The following is a 27533-nucleotide window of genomic DNA, read 5'->3' on the forward strand; positions in this document are numbered from 1 at the left end:
GCGGCACGGCGGCGCTCCTTTGTTGCGCGGGGCGGGCGGGGCGGGGCGCGGGGCGCTCCCGGCGGCGCATGCGCGGCTCAGGGGCGGGGCCGCAGCCCCTCAGCCGCAGCCGCCATGTCCGTGGCGTTCGTGCCCGAGCGGCTGCGCGGGGCGGCCGAGGTGAACCAGGAGACGCTGCAGCGGGTGAGGCACACGGGGCCGGGACGGGGCTGGGGCTGGGCCGGGACCGAGCCCTGCCGGCCCGCTTGGGGCAGAGCTGGGGCGGGTGGTGACGGTGTCTGTGCCGCAGCTGTTGGAGGAGAACGACCAGCTGATCCGGTGCATCGTGGAGTACCAGAACAAGGGCCGCGCCACCGACTGCGTGCAGTGAGTGAGCGATGGGCGGGCAGGGGGAGCGCTGTGGGCAACGGCAGCCAAACGCGGCTCGAGCTCCTGGGGCTTTCCTGCCGCCACCCGGAAGATGCGGCTGGCCTTACGAAGGGATTTCACCAGAATCATTTCAGTCACGTATAAAGCACGGATGGACCCTGCCGCCTTGGTCAGGGTGTTTGCTCGGTGCTCCTGGGCCCGCTCTGCCCTCCGTGCCCGTGTGTGCACACCCGGTCGGCGGCTCTGCCGCTCCGGCACCTGCGGGGAGCGCTGCGGCTGCTCAGGCCCGCCCGGCGGGCAGCTCTGAACTCCTGCTCCGCTGCGGCTGTCAGGCTGCGAGCTCAGTGCCCGCCTTCCCATCCAAGCTGGGTAGTATCACATGCTCGGCTACCGAGTGCAGCTCAGTGCCTTATACCGGCCTTCAGAATGAGAACAGCCCTGATTTATTATTCTGGTTTGCTTTCTTTTTCCCTAACTGCAAATATTGATCAGAGTACACGAGTGCGAGTACGGGGAGTTGTCTAGAAAAGAACGTTTTCCAGACCCTGCGTTTCCTCCTCTCACAGGTACCAGCATATCCTGCACAGGAACCTCATTTATTTAGCGACAATTGCTGATGCCACCCCGCCCAAGACGCAGAAGCCTGTAGACTGACAGCAATACCTGGATGTGACCAGTGCTGCTTTCAGAGGCTGTAGAAATAGTTTAGAGTCCTGCTTTGAAAACCAAGAAGGTGTGGGTTTGAAAAAAGCAGGTAAAAAGTGATCTGTATTTGTGTGTTTAAAATGCGGATGTAGTTTTCAGTGTAGTATTAGGCCAGCTTTTCCCCTGTTACTGTAACTAACACAGCTTAAGAATGATAATTATCGCATTCCCTTTTCCCTCTGAAAAACTCAATTCAGTGTACTTCTGGGAATAGCCTGGTTGTCAAGCACTATGGGAAGCAGAGCCCATTTCATGAGTAAGGTTCTATAATAACAAGGAAAATGTTACTCTAGGTGAATCCTGCCTCCAACATGACATATATAAAAGCAGTAAACTCTTGGATCCTGTATCAGAACAATTGTGCTAAATAAACTAAATATGTTCTTTGTAAATTGTAGTATATGCTGAATTAATATAACAGATTAACAAAAGAGCTGCTCCGTGATTTAGTCAAACAGAAATGTCAACTTTCCTAGGACTGGTGGGATTGCCCCACCACTCAGCAATTATGTGTAAGGGAGAAACCAAGGTATTATTTTAGAAGCTTTTGCCCAAGTTTATGAAGGCTTTTTCTCTGTGCTTGATATGCTCTGTAAACAAGTCAATTCTTGCACAGTCAGAATGGGTTCATGTGCTTCCTGGCTACTGTCAGCACTGCTGGCCAGCTGCATGTGTGCTCCTCTGCAGTAAGGGAAAGCAGCTTTGCACACCCTGCATAGGCATTCCAGTGCCACAGTTAACACACACTGACTGAACAGCCTTGGTCACAGCAGAGGGGACAGAGTTTACTTTTGGCTTACTACCATCAGAGTTACTGACTCTCTAAAAATTCAAATATTGTGATTTTGGCAATGTTTACCTGCACTACCGGTTCAACGACCCTGCTGAGGCATTGTCTGTACCACATTCTTCTGTGACATCACCTGAAAAGCACCTTTAAAGATTGGACTGTGCATGAAGTTCATTTTTATATGATAGAGTCAGTAAGTAGGCAGTTGACAATTTTCAAACTGTTAAATAATCCCATGTTAATGTAATAAGATCTTTACAAACCGAAGTTACAGTTTAAGGTGCTGCTCATTTTCAGCAAGGTGCATATTTTAAACAGGTATGACCTATTAAATGTATATCTTTAATAAAGCAAATAGTTTACTTTTACAGAAGCTTTAAAATACAAACTGTACAGTTCCAGTTCAGAAGCGTTAGCTATTCACAAGAAGCACTGCAATAAGGGTAAGTTAACTAAGCACCAAACCCTTGCACTTGGCAGTGTAAGTGAAGTTTAAGGGCAAGACTCATTTGCCAAGTGCAACAATTCTTAAAATTACCAGTGTTCAGAACAATCGGAAGCAAAGGACAGAGTAGCACCCACGTGGTCAAAATGCAGACAAACTTTCTTTGTGTTCACAATTCACTTATGTAGGTCCAGAAACTTGCCAGCATTTGTAATTATGAATAAACTGCAAAAACTATAGCAATCATTTTGGCACTTGTTAGAAAAAAAGTTCAAAATTAAGTTGTTTTCATTAACTTCCATTTTGGTCAGTATGAATAACCAAGTAAGTACAACCAAATTTGGGATTTAATATTAGATCTAAACAACAAGATTTAGGAAACTCGAAACCATTCATGAAGTTAAATAACCACTAACATTTTCAGTGGAAGGTTTTCAAAATCATAGTAGTACAGACCATTAACAATTTACAGACAGAAGCCACACTGATTGTGCAAAGCACATTACTGTAAAAAGTCTATGTACAGCAAACAAATCTTTGTAAACATGGTAAGTATGAAGTTTCAGAAAACATGGTGACAATATCATAAATACAGGCAACATTGGCATCCTCAAACAGCACAAAAGGTAACAATCTGGGCCTGCAAATAGAGCCCGTCACCATACAAACAAAAAAGGTGGATGGGTTTTAAATACCCAAATGTTTAATAGTTTTAGTGTTGTGTATACTTTTTATTTATATATATATATATATATAATGTATTTATTTTTTGGTATCTTCAGATATAGATGTACTTAGTTTGTAAAACCAAAACCAAAAAATGTGCTTTGTCTTCATTGAAAAATTATGTAGTTAGAACTAATAACCCATTTTACTAGTAGTTAACATATTAGAATGATATGACTTAAGAAAAATACAAAAATAAGATTAATACTGTCAAAACTCTTATACCAGAAAATATTGTGGTTTTTAGACTCTTTCAAAGATGAAATATGAAAATTTAAATAAGCTCTAACTATATAAAGAATCTTCTGTAATCTCAATTCATATACAGTGGGATAGGTATACATATTTACCATTGTTCTTGAATTTGTAAGCACCAGTCACTCGCCCCCATCCACTTTGGTTGGAAGATTATTCCTAATTCCACAGGTTCACTTAATGGCACATATTGACTGCAAATAATTACTTTATCCTTTTAAAAAAAATAATGTTCTTTTAACTAACTGCTACCCCACATTTCAGTTTTACTATCTTCTGAGCCAGCTCACAATTTTTAATCAACTGTAGCATCTGAAATAAGACTTTAAATAAATGCAAGTAGTCTCTTAGGCTTTGCTTTCACACACTGCAGGAGCACCTTGTGGAGAGTGCCTTTGGCCAAATGCAGCCAGAGGGCAGGGTCTGTGTGAGAACCAGGGTCCCAATGTCCACACAGGTGTGAGAACCAGGGTCCCTCTGTGCACACAGGTGTGAGAACCAGGGTCCCAATGTCCACACACATCTGGAACCAGGGTCCCTCTGTGCACACAGGTGTGTGGAACCAGGGTCCCTCTGTCCACACAGGTGTGAGAACCAGGGTCCCTCTGTGCACACAGGTGTGTGGAACCAGGGTCCCTCTGTGCACACAGGTGTGTCAGAACCAGGGTCCCTCTGTCCACAGAGGTGCCATCCATGTCAAGCAGCCCAGGTCACGTTGACAACACAAGCCTGAGTGGTTCTGCTGATCTTCACCTAGAGGAAGGAAACTGCCACAAAACTCAGTTTTGTGACTGTTTCTGCAGCAGTTCCCAAATGAACTCGCTTGTGTAGCACAGCAAAAGCTGCTGTTGCACTTCATTGTAAAAAAGCTGCCCACAGGCTGTAATGGAGAATACAAAGGTTCTGTAGCTTGTCCTTTATAAATTTAAACACAAACAGTGTTGAGCAAAGTGACCACTATATATTTGCTTCAACATATTCAATGTGTTTCAGTAAGATGTTTTAACTATAAATCTATATGAAAAATAGCTATAAAATACAGTGTTTCTTGTATGGTAGTCCTTCAGCAGTTCTTTTTAGAAAAAAAAAATGTCTTGAAAGTAAAGGCAATTACACATTTTTAAAAGCATTTCTACATCACAGTTTTGGGCTGTTTCATGTACACCAAACATATTGGCCATATTTGCTCAGCACTGTAACTCACAATCCGAGAGTTTGTCTATCTCACCCAAACCCCCTCAATGCCACATGGAGAGAGAAACAGGATCTAGCCAACACAGCACTGCGAATCCAAGTAAGGTGATTTCCATTTGGCCCTGTGCTGCATGTCGCAGTAGGAGCAGCAGTCAGTACTGGTGCAGGTAAGATGGTCTGCGCTCGTGCTTCACTGGGAAGGATTTAAAGCCCTTGTTGATCTGTTTGTGCTGGGAGGCCTGCTGGGACTGCTGCTGCTGCTGGGCGTAGGCGAAGCTGGAGGAGAGCCCGGCGGGGCCGCACTCGCTGGCCCACAGGGGCGACTGCAGCATCTGCATGGTGTCACTCCACTGGCCCACGGGGCTGCTCATGGGGTACAGCGACGTGCTCTGGCTGGGCAGCGTGCTGGGCACAGAGCACGTGTGCTGCCACGGCGCCTTGGGGGGCCACGTTTTGGTCTTGTTGTCCTGAGAAAACAAAATCGGTTAGGGTGCTCTGCTTTAACAACGGAACGCTGCTTTTTTAGACAATACTTAACGTGTCACCTTATCACCTCCTTGAGATATTGTCACAAGATTAGTTTATATTTGAAAGCCTGTGATGGTGTTCGCAGGGGTCTGAGGATGAGGGAAGAGATGAGGATCTGACTCCATGTTTCAGAAGGTTGATTTATTATTTTATGATATATATTATATTAAAACTATACTAAAAGAATAGAAGAAAGGATTTCATCAGAAGGCTAGCTTAGAATAAAAAAGGAATGATAACAAAAGCTTCTGTCTCAGACAGACAGTCTGAGCCAGCTGACTGTGATTGGCCATTAATTAGAAACAACCACATGAACACAATCACAGATGCACCTGTTGCATTCCACAGCAGCAGATAATCATTGTGTACATTTTGTTCCTGAAGCCTTTCAAGCTTCTCAAGAGGAAAAATCCTTAAAAAACGATTTTTCATAAAAGATGTCTGTGACAAAAGCCGAACTGATGCCTACATATAGCACTCTCAATTCTTAAAAATCTGCTCGTTAAAAAACATTGACTTCAGCTTGACACACAGTGGCCCCACTGAAAAAGTAAATGACTTCCAATTTTAATACATGAAGCTTGGTGGCTGACAAAAGCACCTCCCGCTACTTGAGTGCAGGTGGTTTAGGTTTCCAGGGAAGTAAGCAATGTGCAGATGCAGATGCTTTCCCAGCTGACAGCCTCCTGCACACCCACCCAAGGTTCCAGCAGCACAAGAGACTGAGCCAAGCCCTGCTGAGCTCACCTGACTGCGGTCATCTGCTGCAGAGAGCAGGGGAGGCGATGGCAGCGTGCTGGGCTCCTGCTCACCACTGCTGTGTTTTCTGCAGGAAGAGACACACATTGACTTGTTGGTTTAAATGAGTCACCCTCATTCATCTGCCACTGGCACACATCAGACAGCCTACAGTACTGTTTTCAGAAACATCTGGTTTCATGTACTTCTTGTTCAGTACAGGTAAAAGCAACAATACAGAAACTGTCAGGGACATGACAAGGCACTAGTTCTTGGAGCTACAGCTTCAACATTTCTGTACAGGTGAAAGGAAGCTTTTGCCCACTTTCAAGAAATCTGCCAGAAATTGTGTTTTTACTTCTGTTACCTGCTCTTATGGCTAGGTTTCTTTTGGGTTTTTTTAAGTATCTTTTCTGAAATAACCTTACAGATAAGACAAAACACCAGTTGAGGAAGTGAAACATCTGCTGAAGCACAGTAATTTTACTGAAGAAAAATGTTCTACCTTCAGTTTAAATTTGTGACCTAATACTGAGTTATCAAATAGAAGTTCTTGATCACATGTGCATTCTGGAAGACTTTTTTGCTTGGATTTTTTGGTCTTTTTTGTTTGATTGGTTGGGTATTTTCAGGAGGAGCGATTAAGGGCATGGGTTTAGATTAAAGCAGAATCTTTTATTTCATCCTTTTTGTAAAAACCCCAATCAGCATGCTCCAATCAGGCTCCCATAGGTCAGCAGCCCTTTGCAGGTCACCTTTAGCACTCAGCCCTTCTGCCTCCTCTTAGTGCCCATCTTTAGCTCTGGTCTGTTGTCAGGCCTGACCTACAGAACACTGCTCTTCCTACAGGTGACAGCAGACAGCAGCACTGTGACTTCAGCTGAGGTTTTGGGCAGTGAAGAACCCTCTTTGGGCACTTTCTTCTGCCCTTTAGAGCACTACGTAAACCACAGGCTTTTCTTCTTGTTCCATGATCAGTCTCCAGCTATGTACTGGTGACTTAAGTCAACCCTTATGTGTTTGTTTTCCTTCCCTCCTGCTTTTTTGTAAAAAACAAGTAATTACTACTTTTTCTGTGACTGTTTACAGATGACTCTTTCCCATTAATTTCAACTTAACATTCATTGAAGCTCAGTTTTTGTTCCCTCCTTATGAAGGGCTGGCTAAGTGTAAAGATTCAGAAAGTAGCTACTCTTACTCCTTTCTGATAATGCATACAAAACCAGCTATCCAGGTAGAATCTGTGTCTGTGAGAAACTGGCACTGACCTTTTTTTTTCATTCACCAAAAAGCAGACAGACAATCTTGTATCTATGTATTGACTCCAAATTACTCTGTGACTGTAAACAAGTATTTGGCCACTTATTTCATTTTTATAAAAGACTGAAAAATAGTTTGAGAGAACAATTCCAGACTGGAATTGGGTCAGTATTCATGCTTCATCTTGTTCCTTTTGTTACTATTGTTCTGACTACCCTCTGCTGTGCAATCACTGAGGTTCCAAAGCCACCGAGCCTCCAGCCCTTTAGAAAAGCAGAATTGCTGTAATTCACACTACTGATAGAAGTGGCCTGTTCACAGCTGAAAATCCTGGCTTGGTTTTTCCATTACTGAAATGATTTACAAAGGCAATTTGGCCTTCTCTTCCTGCTGTGAGACACAGAGGACTGAGCAGGGGTGGATTCCCACTCCCAGAACAGCAGCACTGAGGTGAGAGGTGCACACCAGGTCAGCAGCAGCTTCTCCCAGTGCCAGGGCTGCAGCCAAGGCACCCACACCCACCCAAAGGCACTGCCCAGCTGCAGCCAGGCACTCCACAGAACCAGTGGGGATCTCATAAAGCCCCAGGAAATGGCATCCAAAGGAGACTCTCAGGCAGGAGGGAGCTCTCATGCCACAGTGACCTCAGTGAAGGGCTGGCTGTTTGCACAGAGCTGGTTTGCACAAGGAGAAAGCTGCTAATACACCTCACATCACCAGTGTAGCACACAAACTCATCTTTGTGGAGACTTGCCTCATTTCCAGCAATTTCCTTTGCTACTCAAATGAAATTACATATAAACAAAAAGAGTCTTACACAGTGGTCCATTTCTATTCATTTTGCTCACCTCCTCTGCTTTACAGCAGCAACGAGGTCTGGCCCTGAGAACATGGAGAACAAACTGTCTCCGTTAGCTGAGGAGGTCTCATCGCTTGAGCTGGCAGAGTCTCCTTGAGTACCAGACCAGCTGTTTGTCACATCACTGCAAGACAGAAAGTTGGATTAGTCCTTGTATTTACTGTGCCTGTCCAGACTCTGTGCCACTGTTGTGCTGAATCTTCGTCACAGGTGATACCTCAGAGCACAACATTGCAGCAATTGGTAAAATGTGCCAGTAATGCAGGTACTTCCACTAGTTCTGAGTGGTCACAGTAACTGCTCTGGCTGTTACAGACTCTTTATATATATTTAACTACAATAATGATATCAATTAGAAGCACCTCTCCTGTTCAGGAAGGAGAAACAAGTGATGGCTTGGGTTTGGAATCACTAAGTACTTGACTTTATCACTGCAAAACTGAGCTAGAACACATATCCATCCTGGTTTTACACTAGATACTCACTGCTCTTACATTATGGACAAATGGACAGAGAATCTTGAAACACTTCTTGTGTAGTAAATAGTTATGACTTGGAAGATATTAAAAACTACAAATGTCCCTGCCTTTTAGTAGCAGGATTAAGTGGATAAAATCTGGAAAACTTAATTCAATCAGGCACCACAACTTTGCCAGCATCACTTTTCATCAAAACTAGGTCTTAAAGCTGTTTTCAAAGTACTCAAAGAAAACTCTCCTGAATACATCTGTGCTATAGATTCCTTATTTCTGTTTTACAGGTTTTAATCTTTCTTAATGGACGCTCCTCTGTCGGGTTAACAAGACACTTAATACTGTGCTTGTTTAATTTGTGTATATTGGTGATTTGTTAATAATGTATGGATGTAAGCTTGCGTCATAGAGGGAGGACCCTGGTTACTCATTCTAGCATTAATTCTCCTATTTAAATATAGGTTGGCCTGTTATGGGGAGGGAGTCATAAAGTTCTTATACTTTTGTAGTGTAGAGCTTTAACACACTCTTTGTTGATGGCTGCTTGAGGGCCCACTGTGTAATTGGGAAATTAATAATTATCCGCTCTGCAACTTTGACAGCATCACTTTTCATCAAAACTAGATCTTAAAGAAAACTCTCCTGAATACATCTGTGCTATAGATTCCTTATTTCCTCTGTGGGAATCCCAGTCAGTATCCATGGCACTCTAAAGATGACATCAAGCACGTCAGTGCCATGGGATCAGCAGAGCAGGCAGGCTCACATTGCTCACTCTGAACAGTGAAGTGCAGCTTTCACAGATGCTGCAGCAACTGAAAAACCCCCAGTATTCCCACATTCTGCCAAGCCTGGGTGCAAAATCAAGTCCCACAGTAAAAGCATGCAGCCTGTGCACTCTTACCCCTCTGTGAAGTAGTCAGGGAAGGGCCAGGTTTTGTGGGGATCATCAGCAAGGGGCCAGTTGGCGCGCGCGGTGCTCGGGCGCCGGACGTGCTGCGCTTGCCTCTTCTGTTGCATAGCCTGGTTCACCCCAGCCACATAGCGAGCAAACTCTGGATCAGAGCCAACTGAGGGAAAGAAACCAACAAATCCATTGCTGACACTTCCAGTGCTTCAGCTTTGATCATGCCCCACACCACAGTAATTCCCTCCCTGATGGATTCCCTGAATTCCATCCCAGCAGTGGATGGGTCTGCATGGAGCAGTGAAGAAAGTTTTACAAAGATAAGATACACAGCATCCACAGTGGATAGTAATTATCAATGGCAGTACACCTGCCCCTTGCATTCCATCAGGGAAACTGTGTTTGTACTATGATGGTGTCTATGCTGAAAGGTCCAATAGCCAGACACTGATGAAATGGACACTGTACATTCATCCACACGTGAAAAGCAACAGAACAGTTACTGCAGTTGACACCAGAGTGCAACATGGTTTCCAGCTATGTTGTGATCCTGCTCGGATCATCCTGGAACACAAGAGCACCAAAACTGCCTCCTTCCTATGAGACAATTCTGAAAATATTCGGATTCTGACTACAAAATATCTCAAAATAAGAACTATATTTACAGAAAAAAAATCAGTAATTTAAAAATTCTTCCATTCTCAACATGCTTTTTGTGTCCCAAGTATCCAATAAGAAATAAGCACACTCTTGAGCAGACACAGCAAAAGCCTCAATCCCAAAGTGTTTCAAATGCTCCCTGATCAGAGCAAGCAATTGCTGTATTCAAAAGACTGCTGATAATGAGTCACTAACTGAGTTTCCACAGCTTCTCTTTCTTTTGGCTTTTTTTCTTCCCCGAGAAAAAAACTTGGCAATCTGAGTGGATTTATGGAAAATGTCTAGACTAAATGCACAGTAATTGCAGTGGGAAGTACTGAGCTGCTGGCCTGCCAGTCTCAGCTGGAGATGGAGTGAACACTGAAGAACATCCAACAGTCCTGCACAGCTCACAAAGCAGAAATCTTTCACCTGACACCTCCCTACATTCAATTATTGCATTTGGAAGATATGTTTCCTTGTTCTCATTTGGCACATCCAGAAAAGACCTCCACAATGTTTTGCTGAATGCAAATGAAAAAGACAGTGAAGAAAACTTTGTTTCTCTGCCTCCTTTCCTAAGCAAGGGCTATCTGAGAGCTACCTAGGAACAAAACATCCCCACTTGTACTTGTTCTCAAATACCTTTATGTCTATTTAAGATGAGGCTGGAAGCCAGACAGTTCCTCAGATCTAAGAACAGAGTCTAGATGGATTCTGAAGGACATCCAGGCTTTTTTACCTGGGGACAGCATTAAGTTCTAAAGTGCTGATAATATTCAAAATAGAAGCTTATGTTAATTTTTACCTCACTGAAAACATCAGGTGAACAGGTTTTTATCAGATAGTTTTTTACTCCAAAAGATTGGAGTTACCAACATTCCTTCATCAGGTTCTTAGTGATGACTGAAGTCCTACAAAATACATTGTTGGGACTAGTTAGGCTTCAGCATGAAAAGCCATACATTTCAATTTTATAAATTCTTAATCAGCAGTTTTGCATCTGAAGAGAGATATAATTTTCAGACTCTAGAAGTATTTATCAAAAAAGTAATGTGTTTTGTTTCAAATGAGAAATGTACAGTCCTAGGAAACCCTGGAAATGAAAAACAGTGTTCTGGTTTACAGCTTTTTGTACAACACTGAAGCTTAAAGTGTAAATTTCTACACCACAGCTCAACCTGGCAAGTTCTATGAAGAAAAGTTCTTTCTAGTGGAAAAGTATTCAGTTGGAAGGATTTTTGTTTGGTTTTTGTTTTTTAAACACCAGATCTGTGAAAAATACTGGTTTTACTTATCACTACAACTGCAGAAGTGTGTATCTTAATCCACTGAGCACCATTTATGGACCTTGAGTAAGTCACCTTTTCCAGTACCACTTTCTACATCCCTGACATTCATCAAATGGAACAACACAAGGAGTTTTTTGTACAGCAAAAGGAAAATACTACAGAAATAGAATGGGAGAATGTCAGTGCTTTGCATACCTGCTTTATTTTCCCACACACTGGCTTAGTGCTTGCTGAGAATAATTCTGTCCTTCCTTAGAGGCTGTGATGATCCTTACATCTATACCCTAAGTCTGTTTAACTAAGATGATGCTAATTCAGACTTACAGTTATTAGGCAACAGTGTCACTTTGGTGGCTATTTTTGCCATAGAAACTCCACTAATTAATCAAGTAAGTTGACAAAATAACTATCATAATTATGAGTCAAAGGAGCTGGTTTGAGACACCCACACATTCCAAACACAGACAGTGCAAATGAGAAACTGAGCAAATGAGAAACCGAGCCCTGCTTTGATAAAAGGTTTCCCTGTTCTCTGCTCCTCCCTCAGGCAGCTGCCATAAATGCACACTCCAACATTCCTGCAGCTGTGCTCCAGGCCAACAGAAGTTACATTTACAAGGTAGCAGCTGTGAAAGTTGTTCTTAATGCCACCATCAGAATCACACAGTCACAGAATATCTGAGTTGGAAGAGACCCACAAGGATCACCAAGTCCAGCTCTCAAGCCAATGACCCACGTGGGGATTCATCTCTTAAATTCCACATTCAGTTTCTTGGTCTGTACATATTCATTTATGACTCTAAAATTTTATCTCAATTCACCGATATTTACAATTTATTGGAGGTCCAAACACATGTGGCAAACCTCATGGCACTTGCTCTTTAGTCTCCAGTCCTTTGACATCCAAACTTTTCACTGCAGAACCAGCTGTGGAACAGGAACCAGCATGGCTCCCAGGGAAATGGGGAGCAATGGATGGAAAATGTGGGGATATGGGAAAGATGCAACCCAGCTGTATCTCCAGGTTACAAGACTGCTAAAGAGCAGGAAGAATAATTTTGAGGAGAGGGAACACACCTGAGTTCAAGAGTTTGATTTTGAACAATTTTACAAACTAAGTATAGGAGGAACATCATCTGTGAGTATCTTTTCAGTACTCTGGTGTACTCCATATGGGAAAGGTCAGACTACTACAAGTGGGACAAGAAACAAGGAATTATTTCCCATGCTTACTTATTAATGAGAGTTTTAAGATCACCTTGTGTTAAAAAAAGCAAATTAGCACACACACAAATCCCTGCCTGCACTGGTCAGCACCCCTACATCCAGTGAGCACAGGGAAATGACAGTTATTGCCAGCAATATTCACAGAATTCTCTTACAAAGAACTCTTGCAAAAAGCATAATAAAGGAAAAGACACACACCTGCAGGGTCAAAAGGCAGGATTTCTCCCAACATCCCAAACACTCCATCAGTTTGGTCACGATTTGGCCACGTGTTGTTTCTAGGTCCTTGTGGTTTCTGTCCTAACATCTCTGCCATCATATTGTCCATATAGGTGCTCACAAGACCCAAGCTGTACAAATCAGAGCTTAAATCTGAAAAACCAGGATTGTTCCACTGATTTATATGAGACAACCCAGCTCCAACAGCCGGAGCTTGCTGCTGTGAAGAATTACTGAGCCATTTGGCAGGTACACGTTGCTGTGGTCCAATAGGTTGAAGCAGGTGTTGGTAATACTGCATTTGCTGCTTTTGGGACTGCTGCTGGGACAAGCCTTGCTGAGGAGGATGCAGCGGGGTGTGAGACACAGACTGTGGCTGCTGTTGAACCGCTCCCGACTTCTGTTCTGCTGCTGTAGAGGACGCAACAGAGTTCCTTCTTTTCACCATCGGAGAAGTCTGCTGGGATTTGCCCATGTTAAAACCAGACAAGAAATCTATAACATCCTGCATTTCTTGGTCAGTTGGTAAATTCATACCTTTGTCATCCTTGCCATCATCTGCTTTGAAGAAGCTGTCGCGCCTCTCCCCGAGGAAGCCGTTGACCAGCGGGCTGGCTGAGCTCTGCGCTGCCTGCAGGCCATCGGCGCTCCGAGGGAAGCTCCCCAGGCTCAGGATGTTCTGCAGCCGTGCGTCCATGGCCGAGGGCATCTTAGCCTTCTCCTCTGAGCTGGAACTTATGAAGACATTTTTGGAAGGTGTACTGGGGATTGAGTAACTCCCTGTGTTACTTGTACTGGTGCAGGAAGTTTTTTTTGTAAACCGTGAAGTCAGTTTGGAGAATGTCTTTTGCAGACCCCCTGAAGATTTGCTTCCATTCCCCGCTGGCATGTCAACCTGGCTCCCAAACTCTGAGATTTCACGCTGTAACTGGATCTGGATACAAGGCAAAGCTTGCTCCCTGCATCAACAAAAAAAAACATGGATGTCAAACCACCTGAAACATAACTGAGTTTGTACTTTGGGGGAAAACGTGTATTTCGGTGACAGCTCAAGAAAGAAACAGCACCAAAGACCACCAAGTCCACCAGCTACTTCTTATGGTAACAAAGCAAATTATTCCTCATATTTGCAATACTTTCCACTCCTTAAATTTTAGTTGTGCTTCAAGACCTCAATGGAGACCGATTTAATATAAATCAAGTGTTTTTGTAAGAGAGAAGCAAATGCTTTCTAACCCTTGGATATGCTGCTGGTTTGGTTTTCAGCAGTCTCCTGTATCTCTGGATGTACCCAGAAGGTATCTGTAGGGATTAACAGTGCCTCACTCTCAGTCTGATTCCTGTTTTCCCCTTCTGATGAGCTGGCACTATCAAACCCCTCAGCACAGATTATTCAACAACGACAGCTTAGTTTGAACTAGAAAAGAGATGTACCTTCCTTCCTTCCACCTGTGTATATCAAACACAGCGGTGTAGAGCACATCCACCAGCCCCAAAGTCTTCTCTGGATCCAGACTCCTCTGTAGCAAAGACATTGTTGCTGGATCTTCTTTCAGACACCTGTCATCATTAAGTTTAAATTAGAAATCACAATGCTTATTTTTTGACATTAAACAATTCTACCACATCAGTCAGAATACAGAAAGCCAACTGCTGCACTCCAGCAATGAGGAGAATACAGAAGGCCAATTGCTGCACTCCTGCAGAACACATGGGAATGCCTGGTGGCTCCTGGGCTGCAGCCTGAGCTCTGCGTGCCGTGGAACACAGAGCTAACCTCACTGTGAGGTTCAGCAGTACAGTGTGCTGAACTCCTCACTGACAAGAGCTCTGTAGCAGGAACAGCAACAAACACAGAACACACAACACTCAACGCCCCTTTCTGGAACATGGCAGGAGCCTGACACAACTGCACACAAGCCAAGAGCCTGAGCATGGCAGGGTCTGCACGGTGATGGCTCCCACATCCCACAGCGTGGGCCCAGTGCTGGCTCCCACATCTCCCAGTGTGGGGCAGGCGATAGCTCCCACATCCCAGTGCTGGCTCCCATATCCCCCGCACATTCCCCAGAGTGGGGCAGGCGATGGCTCCCACATCCCCCAGTGCTGGCTCCCACATCCCCCGCACATCCCCCAGCGCGGGCCGGGGGTCCCTGAGCGGCTCCGGCGCTCGGGCCGTGCCCCCCGCGGTACCGCCCAGCGCCAGCAGGCGGCGCTGCCCCCGGCACATCCCGGAGCTCCGGGACACGGACAGACAGACAGACAGACAGACACACTCTCTCACAGACACTCTCCTTCCTTCTTCCCCTCCCCTCCCCCCGGGACACTCCTTCCTTCCTTCCCCCGGCAAACAGCACCAGGACATAACACCACACACGCACACATACATTCCTTCCTTTCCTCCCTTCCCCGGGGACACAGCACGGGGGCACTCCTTCCTTCCTTCCTTTCCCCGGGACACACACCATCCATGCATACATCCATCCCTTCCTTTCCTCTCTTCCTCCCCTGCCCCGGGACACTCCTTCCTGCCTTGCTTCCTTCCGCACACAGCACCGGGGCTCTCCTCCCCCCGGCCGTGCCAGCAGCACCATTAGGAACAGGCTGTCTCCGTAAGGAGTCCTGTGAATCAAACGTGTTGTACTGAAACTCCTAACACTGCCTTGTTACAGACACATTTTATGAAAAATCTTTTTTTTAAGATTTTTTCTCTTAACAATCTGAGAGGCCTCAGGAACAAAATCTAAACAATGATTATCTGCTGCTGTGGAATGCAACAGGTGCATCTGGGATTGGTCTCATGTGGTTGTTTCTAATTAATGGCCAATCACAGTCAGCTGGCTCGGACTGTCTCGATCAGACACAAGCTTTTGCTATCATTCTATTTTTCTGCTATTCTTAGCTGGCCTTCTGATGAAATCCTTTCTTCTATTCTTTTAGTATCGTTTTAATATATCATAAAATAATAAATCAGCCTTCTGAAACATGGAGTCAACATTCCCATCTCTTCCCTCACCCTAAGACCCCTGTGAACACGGTCACACTGCCTCCTTCCCAGTTAGAGACCAGAGCTGCCACTGCCTCCTGCTCCCACTGCTCTGAATGGGAGAAATCCTCCCAAGCTGCAACCAACCATCCCTTGCTGGGCAGACACTGAACTGGCAGGGACAGCATCTCCTGGAGCCCACAGGTCCATGGCTCACACCAGCACCCAAAGCACAGCCCAGTGAAGGAAGAGCAAAGGCTCTCACATAACTCAGCCAATTCTTGGCCTCCCTGAGCTCCAGCTGGGACCTCCCAGGCTGGAGCATGACACCAGTACTGGCAGATTATTATTTTTGAAACTTTCTCTTTTATCATCAAGCTTTTACATTTCCTACAAGTCTCAGTGCCCCAGCACTGCCTCTCTTGCCTTGCCTCCTACAGAGGAGCCTGTCAGCAATGGAGGTGTTCAACCAGTCCAGCAGAGGAACTTAAGGAAGCTGTGCCATAATTATGCACGTTCTCTCTTCCATTTGTAACAATTTTCCCCAGTCACAGTCTGAAATAGAGGATTTTTATTTACCACGTTGATGGAACTTGCACCACAATTCTTGATCCTTCTAAACTTATCTGAGGAGCATAGGCTTCTTTATTTTCAATCTGTGCCGTGTCCACAACCACCTAGCAAATCAAATAAAAGGGGAAAAATTTAAGAATTAGTTATTTTATTACCCCTGTAGTTAAACTCTAATAATCTCCCCTCCCAGTCATGCTACACGTACCACAAAAAAACCAAATAAAAGCAAACCAACTCATGACATCATTGTAAATTTACTTCTATTTTAACATAAAATTAGTTTAGTGCAGAAACCTGTATTTCAAGGACTTAGTTCTTCTCAGTTACACCCTGTAGTAATGCATCACTATGGTGTTACCAGCTGCTCCACCTCCCTGCTGGCAGTTCTCAGTTCTCAGTATTTTTGGGAAGTTTAGCACAGTTACTACTTTAGGAGCTCCCAAACACCTACTCAGCAAAACGCTTTAAATCACACTGTAGTGCATGGTATGATATAGACAGTAATATCCAGCCAGAAACCCTTCAAAATTCCTTACACAACTTCCCCTTTTAAGGTTATAAAATCCCACACCACCATTTCTCTATTCCACCTAATGAAACTGTACCATTATTAATTCCTGATTAAATAAAGAGAAGAAAAGTGTTCAGTTTGTTGGACCCTGAGCCACCTGTAAGATGTCATGAAGACATGAAGAGGAAAATCTTAAAAACCAACCCTGTGTCATGAACCTTTCTTTTTAGACAATGGAAAAGGAATGGATTCACTTCAGCTTCATTGAGCCTTGAATTTAGTGATAGTAAGTTCCATATTTGGCTCATGCTTTCTGTTGTTGTCCAGGCTGTGTGGGTTGGCCTTTTTGATCATTTCCATAATTTCCTATTTTGGTCATGCTGAAACAGCAGCTTTTTGGCAGCAGTCAGCAGTTGTGCTTCAGTGGCTGGCAGATCAGCTGCACCATTTATCCCTGAAATGCCAAAAGTCCCCTGGTGTAACTCAGCCTCAAGGGACATTACTGACTTTGTTGTCATCACCCAACCTACACCAGGTGTCTGTTACTGGGTATGAAAAAATGTGAAACAAAATGCTGAGTTTCTTCTCTCACTTTAACGAAACCATCAAATAACAGCTGAATATAATTATTTTCCACCTTTCAAATATTTTAGCATAAGGCTTTCCTTCTCCTTCAGTTGACTCTAAGCCCTTGCCCTGGTTTATTCAATTTTAAACATGTCTAAGCAAGGTGACAAAAGACCCCACCCATCACCCACCCCTGAAAATACCTCTCATTTTGTAACAGGACAATTCCAGCAGTATTTTCTTGGTGTTTGTATATTTTAGTTTTATTTAATTTGGTAACCTGCAATTCAGTCCTATTGCAGGGGTAATTTATGACTGTGATAACATTTAATAACTGTTAACAGATCACTCCTCATAACTGTGCTAAGGAGAAATGAACTCAGGAGTGATTGTTACCAACTCCAAGAAAAACACAGTTTGCACCTGAGACCTGAGGTCAGGTAAAACTCTGATTTGTGCAGGCCTGAGTCAGGTTCTGGCTGTGGTGCATGGTTGGTGCCCATGGTCCAGGCTTTGTTGGGGTGTTCCTTCCCCTTGTTTCTTCCCTTTGCAAAAAGCTTCACATTTCTCAACATCTGTCAGAGTCAGGAATCTGGGATTTAAACTTTGCTAGGTGATTTAGTGCTCCTGCAATGCATGGTGGTGTTTGCTATGCCTACTTGCACAAAAAAAAAAAGAGTTTTATCTGCTAACCTCTGCATGAGGCCAATTGGAAGTTTTATTTCTGCTCATCCTCTGAATACAGCTATTTGAATGTACATTATTTTTATTCAAACATGCAGATTTCATCAGCTGACCCAAATCTCAAAATGCAATTCATATTATATACAAGCTAAGGTAAGAACTGAAAATCAGCACTTCAAATTATTAATGTTAAAAAACTACAGCCTAAAATAACCAAACAAACTAAGTCACAACCCATTGTGCTTTCCACACTTAATGAGTCACTTCTTAAAAGGCACAAGGGCACAGGATAGGCTAAAAGCAGTGAGACTGCCAAGGAATGTTTTTTCCAACTGGGCATTTAAGATACAGATGCACACAATTCTGAATGAATGCAGAGAAGCCAGGATCTGAAAGCAGCACAGCAAAGCCTACATTACACTGTGCCATGACTCATTTATCTGCCTTCTTCACAAAATAAACTTCAAATGAACACATCCTCCCTCCCGCCTGGTGGTGCTTGGAGAACAGCTTCCTGTACCTCAGACATGCATTGTTCTTCTTGTACAGGTGCTTCCTCTCTGCCTTCCACCCAAAGAACCCTTTAAAGACCCACAGTACAATTTCTTGTCTCTGCATGAAGCTACATACAAGCAGAACTGGATGTTGTAAAAAAAAGATGGCACATAATTTATAAAGAAAAACCTCAACCCTCATTCCCTTCTGAACTGTAACAAATCCAAGAGGGAACGAAGCAGAGCAGGCTTGCAGGTCCTCTGGCATGTGCACAGCTCATGATGTGCCTTTGAAGAGAGAAGCCTGCTACTTTCAGAACCTGATTTTCATGCAAAAATCTCTGGAGACATTCAGGATTGAACACAAGTGAAACTCCACAGCTCAGCACTGCCATTTGGGAGAATGTGTAAGCAAGTTTTACAGTGACACTCTCCAAAAGTGATGACAAACCTGAAGAATGTCAGTGCTCCCATTAGCAGCAGGTCTAACTCGTTCTGTCTAGACTGGGGGACACCAGATTTCCAAATTCCTGACTCCAAAAGTGCCACTCCTGAACCCCCCCGGGGCAGGAGCTGGGTGTGCACAGCACTGAAAGCCCTGGAAGGAAATGGAGGAAGGTGCAGCATCCTGCCAGGCTCTGCTCCTGCAGACACCCAGGAGCCACAGCTGCTCACACACAGCCCTCCCAAGGGCTGCTGAGAATCTCCTTCCTCCTTGGCCTCATTTCCTGCACCTCACTGCTGATCCCAGCATCCCACCCAACTGTGGCAGCTGAAGGCACAATCCCATTTAACCCTATCCTTTTGCCAGCCCTCCTTCTATTTATTAGTATTTAATGCACATTTTCTTTCAAAACACCAAAGCAGAAATTTGATAAATCCTGTTATTCTACAGTTTCTCTGTCCCTGCAAAAACAACACCACCTTCTTGTGGCTCCTGTAAACCTTCTCAGCCAAAGCAGTGCCCTCCCCTGCCCTCAGCCCCTGTGTCTCAGGGAAGGAAGGACTGACAGCAGGGGCACTGCTGTCCTGACACTCATGGTCTGCACCTCTGATTTTATGAATTATACACCACCATTATATGAACAGTCAGCTGAATTCCAGTGTAATTTCAATCTACTTCTCTCACAGGTATTTACTATTAAGGGACTATATAAGATCTGATATCTAGCATCAAAGGGATGCTAAAGCAGAAATATCTGGCAAATTCATCATTCTAAATTTATCATTCAACATTACTGGAGAACCTTTTAAAAGCACATGGTTTAAATTGCTAGGATGGAAGGCCTAGGTCACCTAACCAGCTGGGTGATTTGTCTGAAAAACAGACTTAAAAATATGCAGCTATTTGGGTCCTTTAATCACAAATTAATTCCAAAGCCCTCATGGTCCCCCATCAGCAATGAACCAGCAAGCAGCATTTAACTCACTGTAGGTTTAACACAACTCAAAGAACACTTGACAAAACTATCACAGGCTACAGTGATACATCCTTGCATTGCCTTCCTATGCTGAAGGTGCAGCCTCTTCCCCTACTCACAGTAGTCCAAAAATCCTACAAGTCATGCACAAACACTTCACCAAGTGCAGAGATTGCAGTCATTAGTCATGGCAGCACAAATGCATTTTCTTATCAGAGTATGTTCCAAGCATCTCTTTTTATCAGCTGCTAAGATACTGTAAATTCCACTGGTTTTCTTCCCCTCAAGAACACAAAGTCTACAGCAGGATTTAACTCTCCTGTCCTCTGCTGGAGATGTCAGGTAGCATTACCTGGGGCAGAGACTTTATGCTGGGCAGGAAACTCAGCTTCCAGTCAAAGCAGAGAGGAAATGAAAAAATGGCAAATTTTGAAGCCAATTTGAGAGGGGGTATATGTATCTTTGGGTCTGTTTAGTTTTTTTTAACATGGTCATCTATAGATTTGAAAGCATTTCTATTTCTTTATGAAGCAGAAGTTTCATTTCTTGTGTTCTCTCTTGAAATGGAGACCAGGAAGCACCTGGTGCATTCTTCTGTTCCTGTCCAACAGGGACACCACCAACAGAGCCCCACTGTACAGGGACACATTTGCTCAGAAATCAAATTAACTGCAGCACTAAAAACAGCAACACAGAGCAAGAACACTGCAAATTCATTCCCCAACTCCCCACCACCAAGCTTCCCTTCAGGGTGTTTGCACAACCCTTGTTTTCCCGAGGCCATGGCCATCACCTACCAGTCCAGCCTGGCCAAACAAGAGCTGCACAGCAGTTTTGCAGGCTCCTCTCCACGTGGAAGGGCAGACCTGGTTGAGCACCTCAGTGACAGGGGAGTCGTCCCGGGGCGTGAGTCCATTGTGGCACCCGGCTTCCTTGATCAGCTGCAGCATTGTGTGCTGCAAAGAGAACAAACACTGTGCTACCAGCAAGGCCTCCAGATGCATTTCTCATTGTTCTACATGCTTCTCAAACTGCTACCATGTCTGCAACCTCTTTATATAACAGGAGAGTTCCACTGCAGAACAGAAATATGGAAGATTGTCTCTGCTCCTTGGAACACAACACTGCTCCAAAATCATCAACTGTATTTCTGCTCATATTCCTGCAAACCAGTTTAATCAAAACTACAAAAAGCACTGCAAAGACAACAGAAAAGCACCATTTTGAGCACTGATTATTTCTTATTAGATTATTTCTTAATAGAAACTTTTCAACTCTTTCAGGAGCAAGGAACTGGGTTTATCTAAAAAAAAGTGAAAGTGCTGATTAAAATTGCTCAAATTACTTCTGAGTAATTTTCCATTTGTTTAGTTTCCATTTGTTTATTCTGAAAATACAATTAACTTCTCCATAATTAAAAATTCTTTTTAAAAAATTGATTCCAGTTTGTAGGATGACATCAAAAGGAGCTCTGTTACATTTTATGTATGTTACATCATACTCTGTTAGATTTTTTCAATTACTCTCTTAGTACCAGGCTGGGCTGACTTGTGCACCTAAGCAGATGAAGGCTCTGATATTCATCACTGGCTGGGGAATCTGTAAGGGCTCACTTTTCTCTGTATTTCTTCATAGCTAACACATCTCTTTCCAAAGAGTTCCCAGAAGCTTCATTGCATCCTAGATCTCTATTCCTGTTATGCCTGTGCTTTTCTCTCATATTTGACCAAAATTGCTCAGGTGGTCAAAATGTTATCACAAACAGGTGTAGCCCTACAATGTTATCAACATCCTGTTTCCACAGGAAGCCAGGCTGAAAAAAAGCACTTTTAAACACAGGTTTGGCATGGAACTTCCATTACTGTTGTTCTCTATATTTTAATGAATTCAACTCTTTATTTGTGTGGTTAATTAGGAGCTATTACCGTTTTCAGCTTCAGGTTTTCTGCTGCAGACTCATTGAAGGAGATTCCTTTCAGAAAATGGGATCCAATCTGCACAGGGACAGTGGGCAGCTCACACTGGATGGGCTGAGGTGGAGTTTGTCTCCTTCCTGTCTGCTGAGCTTCAGCCTCACTGCAGCAGCCCTGCAGGGCACAACACACCAAACAGAAGGCATGAAGACATAGAAAATGCTACCATGGGCCCAAATGTCTGTGTATTTTTCAAGGTGAGGAGGGATGAAAGAGAGCAGGTTTAGCAGATCCTACCTGCAGACTTGCTTCAATTGCTTTTGGGTTCAAGTGGAAGCCAGCCTTCATTGCATATTCACAGTGACCCAAGCTCTCCAGAGCCACCTTGTAGGCCTGCCATGGGACAGAAATGGAGACAGCACAGTGTGTCAGCAAGGAAGGGAGCACAGCCACTGTGCTGGGTACAAGGATTCACCCCTCTCAGATCTATGGCACACACACATTTATCATGCCACACTGCAAAGCTGCAGCTCCCCAACACCTCTGAGCTGCCTGTGTACACAATTCTGCAGGAGCACTCCTCCCCTATTCACTCCTTGACCCACTGACTGCACCACAGGCACATGAAAGCAGCAGACTTGAAAAACCACCTGCAAAGCACTGTCAATTTTCATGTTTAGCTCTTTGAGCTGATGTTCAGGGATGGCCACAGTCTGTGAGCAGAAAAGCTGCTGAACTTCAATTCCTGCCAAGCATCCATCACAGCCTCTTTCTCGCAGTCGAGATGTGGCCTGCAATGGAAAATAAAAACCCAGGGTGAGGAGGGTCAGCACTAAACCAGGTCAGGCTTAATTAAATTTCAGAAAAGAACAAAAAACCATGCAGACTTTAAAATCTTCTGCAGGAGATGAGAAGCAGCACCTGGGGGAGAGGACCTGGAGGAGACTTTATTGTAACTTATTCACTTCTACTGCCACTGTGGAAGCAGAACTGATGGAACCTGCACAGCACAGGGGTGCTGCAAGCACTTGGGCTCTGCATTGTTTGTTACTATTTCAGCTCCCTGTCAGACCCAGGATCCTGTAACACAGCCCACACCATGGGGACAGACTTGTGACTCCAACACAAACAGAAATACGTTAAATCATGTGTACAAGCACTCCTGTATTCACAGGATAACAATTCATAAAGTTTGGGTGATTACTGTGGTGCAATTTGAGAAGTGCCACACAATGCTAAAATCAGCTTAGCACAGCAAGAAAACAACTTTGTGTAGTATAATTTTAAAAAGAAAAAATAAGCCAAATATCTACTTTTAGCTGTAAAATCCTTCATCACTGAGCAGGGTAAAGCAGACAGATGTGGGTTATGTTCCAGTCTAGGAAGGAGTCTTGCTCTAAAGCAGGATGTCCAAACTGGGGGCTTCTGGTACCACAGCCAGTGGACAGACAGGGGCTCACCTGACAGAATTACTGCATTTCCCAAAGTCAACCTGAAGGAGCACAACCAGTTCTGAGCTACTGACAAAGCATCACCTTAAACTTCACTCTGGAGCAGCAGTGCCCTCCTGCCAGAGAGGCTGATTTTATAGGAAAACAGAGGATTCCCTTCCACTCCAAAGAAAAAAATTGGCAAAGATTTCAGTATTTCACATTCCCCTTGTATCAAAATTATTTCTATTAGTCTATCTAATTATGAGAGATTTTCTATATTTAGAAACCACATATTCTTCTTATGCCATCCTGATACCCTACACAAATACTCCAAATCAGTCATTTCAGTCAATCAAAACTTGAGAAATTTCTTCCATTGTTATTCTGGAACTGTGAGAATCTGTATTTTATCTCACTCCTCCCCATGTATGTTTAATACAGGATTTGATTAGTACAACACTTGTACAAAACTATTTTGAAATACGGGTTTTGTATTTCTGAAAAACAGAAATAGGTGAAGTGGGATGCTCAAAAGGTAAAAAATAAAGTTCAGGCCCTTGATTCTGTGAAGCCAAGTTTAATTTTAACCACAGTTTAAATAAATTTGATAGCAATTGCAGGGCATTTCTAGAAACTGTAGTAGTTTTAAGAAGCTGAGTATATTACACATAAAATTAATTACTTTTATGCCAAAGAAGTACAGCTGTACCAGGATTAGACCTGTTACAATTATCTGCAATACACCTAAAGCACGCCCAAACCCCCATTTTACCCAGTGAAATAAATTTATGCTGCAGTAAAAATCACAAATAATCCCTCTGCATCCATGTAGTTCATTTGCTTTCCTGTACCTTGCAGATGTTAGTGAGAAATGGAGACCTTGACAAGATTTCTGCTCAGGATGAGTAACAAACCATGTGGGCCAAATGAGACTGCACAAGCACATGCTCCAGGTGAGCTGGATTTGGGGAAAACACACACTCTGTGCTGATTCCATTCTATCTATCAGTCTCCAGGTTTCAGCAGTGCCAGGGACAGCAGAAAAGCTCAGAAATCTGAATGTCTTTATAAAGTCCTGGTTTGGGCTGGCAAAGTAAGGACTCCACAGTGTCAGGTGTTTGTGAAAGCACAGGTCCAGAGTGGCACATTTCAGTAACATGGTCACATCCCAACAATGGATGGATCAAGCAACATCAAGTTTAACAGCATGAAGACAAAAATGTTAAAAATTACCACAAAGATTTTCAAGTATAGAATAGAACTTGTGCTCAAAATCTGAGAGAAACAGACATTATCTAGATGATTTTTCATCAAGATTTTGCTCTGTTTTCACAAAGACTCGTTGAGGTTCTTATTTTTAATTCCCTCTGTCTGCTCCATTTGATAATAACAAAAATCTGTTTGCACTGTGTGTGTGCTCCTTGTGTACAGCCCTATCACACAGAAAACTTTACACAGGGCAAAGACAGTGCAGTCATCACATGAGTAAAATGAGTTTTAGTGTATGAAACCAACTGTGCCACATTCCCCCCTCCAAATGCAGCCTGGTATTTTTCCCTCTGTTAGGACACCCAGGCTGACTTTAGGTTTCACTAAATCCCCTGTGCTTACAGCAAGCCCTCCATACCTCTGCTGCTCCTCTCCAGGATCTTATTGCATCTTCCAGCTCATTGGTGGGGCTGACATTTGAGGCTCCAGCCCCACTGATGTTCTTCCTCTCCTGAGCCACAGCCTCAGCGAAGCAGGAGTGAGCCACTGGCTGCACCTTCTGCAGAGCCTGCGACAGGAACTGGAAGTGCACCTGCATCACTGTCAGGAAACATCGCCCAAGAACCTGTGGGGACAAACAAACCACTTCAAGCACATGGAAAAGCTCATGGAAGTTTCCCTTCTTGCTTTTTGTTTGGTGTTTGGGGTAAGGAACTACGTTAAACCCTGATTTTTTAAATTCAAATAATACTTCAGATCATATGGTATGATATTTAATCATTTACTTAAAATAATAAGTGAGCATTCGTTTCTATGAATGAAGGGGACACCAGAATAATTCTGAGTCATTTTTAGTTCTATACTCAAGTTCTGACTACTTGAGGAATGAAAAGCTTGCTCAGTTACTTGGCAAAATCAGCACCAAAATGGGAATAGCATATTATCACAAGGACCAAGTCAACACCAAAACTCACCTGCACAAAGCCCTGGCTGAATTTCTGATAAAAACACAAAACAGCAACAACAAAAAAAGAATTTCAAAGTGTTTCTTTTATGGAGTTCATCACACAAAGCCTTTAAAATGTGTATTTGACTTTGATTTATTAAAAAAGACTCCACTTGAATTCCATTTTAGGAATAATTCATAAAACACAGAGATAATGTACAAAGCCATTGTGCCTTGGAGCCATTAAATCATCTGCCTTATTTTCAGCTACATTCTTCTGGAATAAAACTATTCAGCCCCAATGTATGTTCCTGGCAGGACTCTGCAGTCACAGCACCAGTAATTTGCATTTACTGTCTCCTTCAGCTGAACCAGTGGTGGCAATGCTTTTTTCCACTGCATCCAGACTCCTTTTGACATTCCATTCTGGTTCCATCACTTCCCTTCTTTGTACAGGCATAAAATTAAACATTTTTGGTACTTTGACTGACCTCTGAAAGTGGAGCTTGCCTTATTAAAGAAAACAGTCAGCAAATGATAAAATAAAGAAAACTCCAACTTTCCTGGGTATGAGATTAGAAAGATTTATAAGAAAAGTGCAGGAAGAGGCAACTGGTGATGTGAATTATTTCTGTGTAGGAAGAATGCAATTCTCAGGGGAAGATGAAACTAGCACTCATTAGGAATTTCAAGCTGATTAAATTTCAAAGAATATTTAAGGTACAAAGGTTGAAGCTTCCCCAGCCTGGGAATAATGCTCAAAATAAACAAATTATTTAGGTTTTAAATGGCAGCACACAACATTCCTACTTATAACTTACAATGTTAAACAGTGGAGATAACTAAGAACATCTGCTTTACTGAACTTTTATTTTGTTTGAAAAAAATCCATTCCAGCTTTCCTCCAGAATGGGTAAGGATGGTTTAAACTGCTTCACTATCAAAGTGGTGGTGTTTTGTTGGAAAAAAATCCATTCCAGCTTTCTTCCAAAATGGGTAAGGGTGGTTTAAAATGCTTCATTATCAAAGTGCTGGAGGAGTTTTGTGTGAAGAAAATCCATTTCAGTCTTCCTCCAAAATGGGTAAGGGTGGTTTAAACTGCTTCATTATCAAAGTGGTGGAGGAGTTTTTTGAAATAAATCCATTTCAGCCTTCCTCCAGAATGGGTAAGGGTGGTTCAAAATGTTTCACTACCAAAGTGGTGGAGGAGTCTTGCACTGTTAAACATTCCCTTTGGATGGATGGGAGATCCAAATTCATTTTAAAGCTGTAAAGGGCTCACTGGGTCAGATTTTGCACCAAAGAGCCCAACTCTGCCTTACCCATCCTGCCCCACCAGGGCTGGGCATGACCCCTGTGAGCACACAGGAACCCCTGCACACCCTGACCAGCAGCAGCACATGGATGCAGCTCTGCACTGTTACAAACACCAGCAGGGCTTTTTCAAGTTTATTTGCCCCACTTGCCAAGCAGGAGTGTGTGGCTGTCCTCATCTGAGCAGAACAAACACAAACCCTCCAAACTGTGCAGGAATCCAAGCTGAACTGGAATCACCTCAGGTGTCACCCACTGAGATTTCCCTGGAGTGGTGATGTTCCCTTCATTCCTTACATTCATTTCTGTTCCATCATGAGATCTTCAGCTTCCAAACTTGTTGTCCCACAGGGCTCAGCCCCAGCACCTTCACTTCCCTGAGCTGAGTCAGCCAGGCCAGCTTTGGTCAGCTTTTGTCCCAGCACAGCCTCACCTGCAGCAATCTCTCTCCTCCTGCCCAGGCAGTTGGAAGCAATGGCATTTTTGGTTCCCCACCAATGGGAGCACCAGAGATGAGGGGTTAATGTTGCTCTGTCCCACTTTAAAATCAGGTATTTTTATTTATTATTTTATTATTTTATTTATATTTGACTGTGTGTCCCCATTCTCCTAATGGGGACACACAGTCAACTTTGGAATATTGCACAGGACAAAATGCACACAACTTGCAAACAGGGATGCCATCCCATCCTAAGTAACAAATTTTCCTGGCAAGAAAATCTTGTACAACAGATTCCTTACAAGAGAACACCACCAGTAATAAAGCAGCAAATAGCAGGTGTCAGTCCCCCACACTTGATACAAACACTGGCTTGCAGCTCTCCAAGTGCCATTTTATGCAGTAAAACTCTCCTTT

General features: G+C 43.6%; 2 protein-coding genes across 3 annotated transcripts in view; one reads left to right on the forward strand and one right to left on the reverse strand.

Moving 5' to 3' along the window:
* Positions 1–71: 71 nt before the first annotated feature.
* SS18L2 (SS18 like 2) lies at positions 72–1505 on the forward strand. Its single transcript, XM_064722983.1, has 3 exons — positions 72–183; positions 290–366; positions 936–1505. The coding sequence occupies exons 1-3, from the start codon at positions 115–117 to the stop codon at positions 1021–1023; spliced, it is 234 nt and encodes a 77-aa protein (XP_064579053.1). The 5' UTR covers positions 72–114; the 3' UTR covers positions 1024–1505.
* A 680-nt stretch (positions 1506–2185) lies between these two features.
* GARRE1 (granule associated Rac and RHOG effector 1) overlaps positions 2186–27533 on the reverse strand; it is a 59549-nt gene continuing 34201 nt past the window's right edge. For both annotated transcript variants that reach the window (XM_064722981.1, XM_064722982.1), the window contains exons 3-14: positions 24836–25042; positions 22426–22566; positions 22073–22168; positions 21788–21949; positions 20660–20818; positions 16192–16289; positions 14061–14186; positions 12606–13585; positions 9247–9412; positions 7859–7993; positions 5760–5838; positions 2186–4951 (exon numbers count right to left, since the gene is read on the reverse strand). In XM_064722981.1, the coding sequence (XP_064579051.1) occupies positions 4637–4951; positions 5760–5838; positions 7859–7993; positions 9247–9412; positions 12606–13585; positions 14061–14186; positions 16192–16289; positions 20660–20818; positions 21788–21949; positions 22073–22168; positions 22426–22566; positions 24836–25042 (2664 nt within the window). In that variant the 3' untranslated portion in view covers positions 2186–4636. The remainder of the gene's footprint in view (positions 4952–5759; positions 5839–7858; positions 7994–9246; positions 9413–12605; positions 13586–14060; positions 14187–16191; positions 16290–20659; positions 20819–21787; positions 21950–22072; positions 22169–22425; positions 22567–24835; positions 25043–27533) is intronic.

This window comes from Zonotrichia leucophrys, chromosome 11, assembly GCF_028769735.1.
Source record: "Zonotrichia leucophrys gambelii isolate GWCS_2022_RI chromosome 11, RI_Zleu_2.0, whole genome shotgun sequence".
NCBI classification, from domain to species: domain Eukaryota; kingdom Metazoa; phylum Chordata; class Aves; order Passeriformes; family Passerellidae; genus Zonotrichia; species Zonotrichia leucophrys.

What these genes read in the sequence shown, in the direction of transcription:
- SS18L2 (XM_064722983.1), top strand. Translation starts at nt 115, where the DNA reads ATGTCCGTGGCGTTCGTGCCCGAGCGGCTGCGCGGGGCGGCCGAGGTG. An exon ending in ACCAGGAGACGCTGCAGCGG is followed by an intron (nt 184 to 289) that starts GTGAGGCACACG and finishes TCTGTGCCGCAG; the next exon opens with CTGTTGGAGGAGAACGACCA. An exon ending in CGCGCCACCGACTGCGTGCA is followed by an intron (nt 367 to 935) that starts GTGAGTGAGCGA and finishes CTCCTCTCACAG; the next exon opens with GTACCAGCATATCCTGCACA.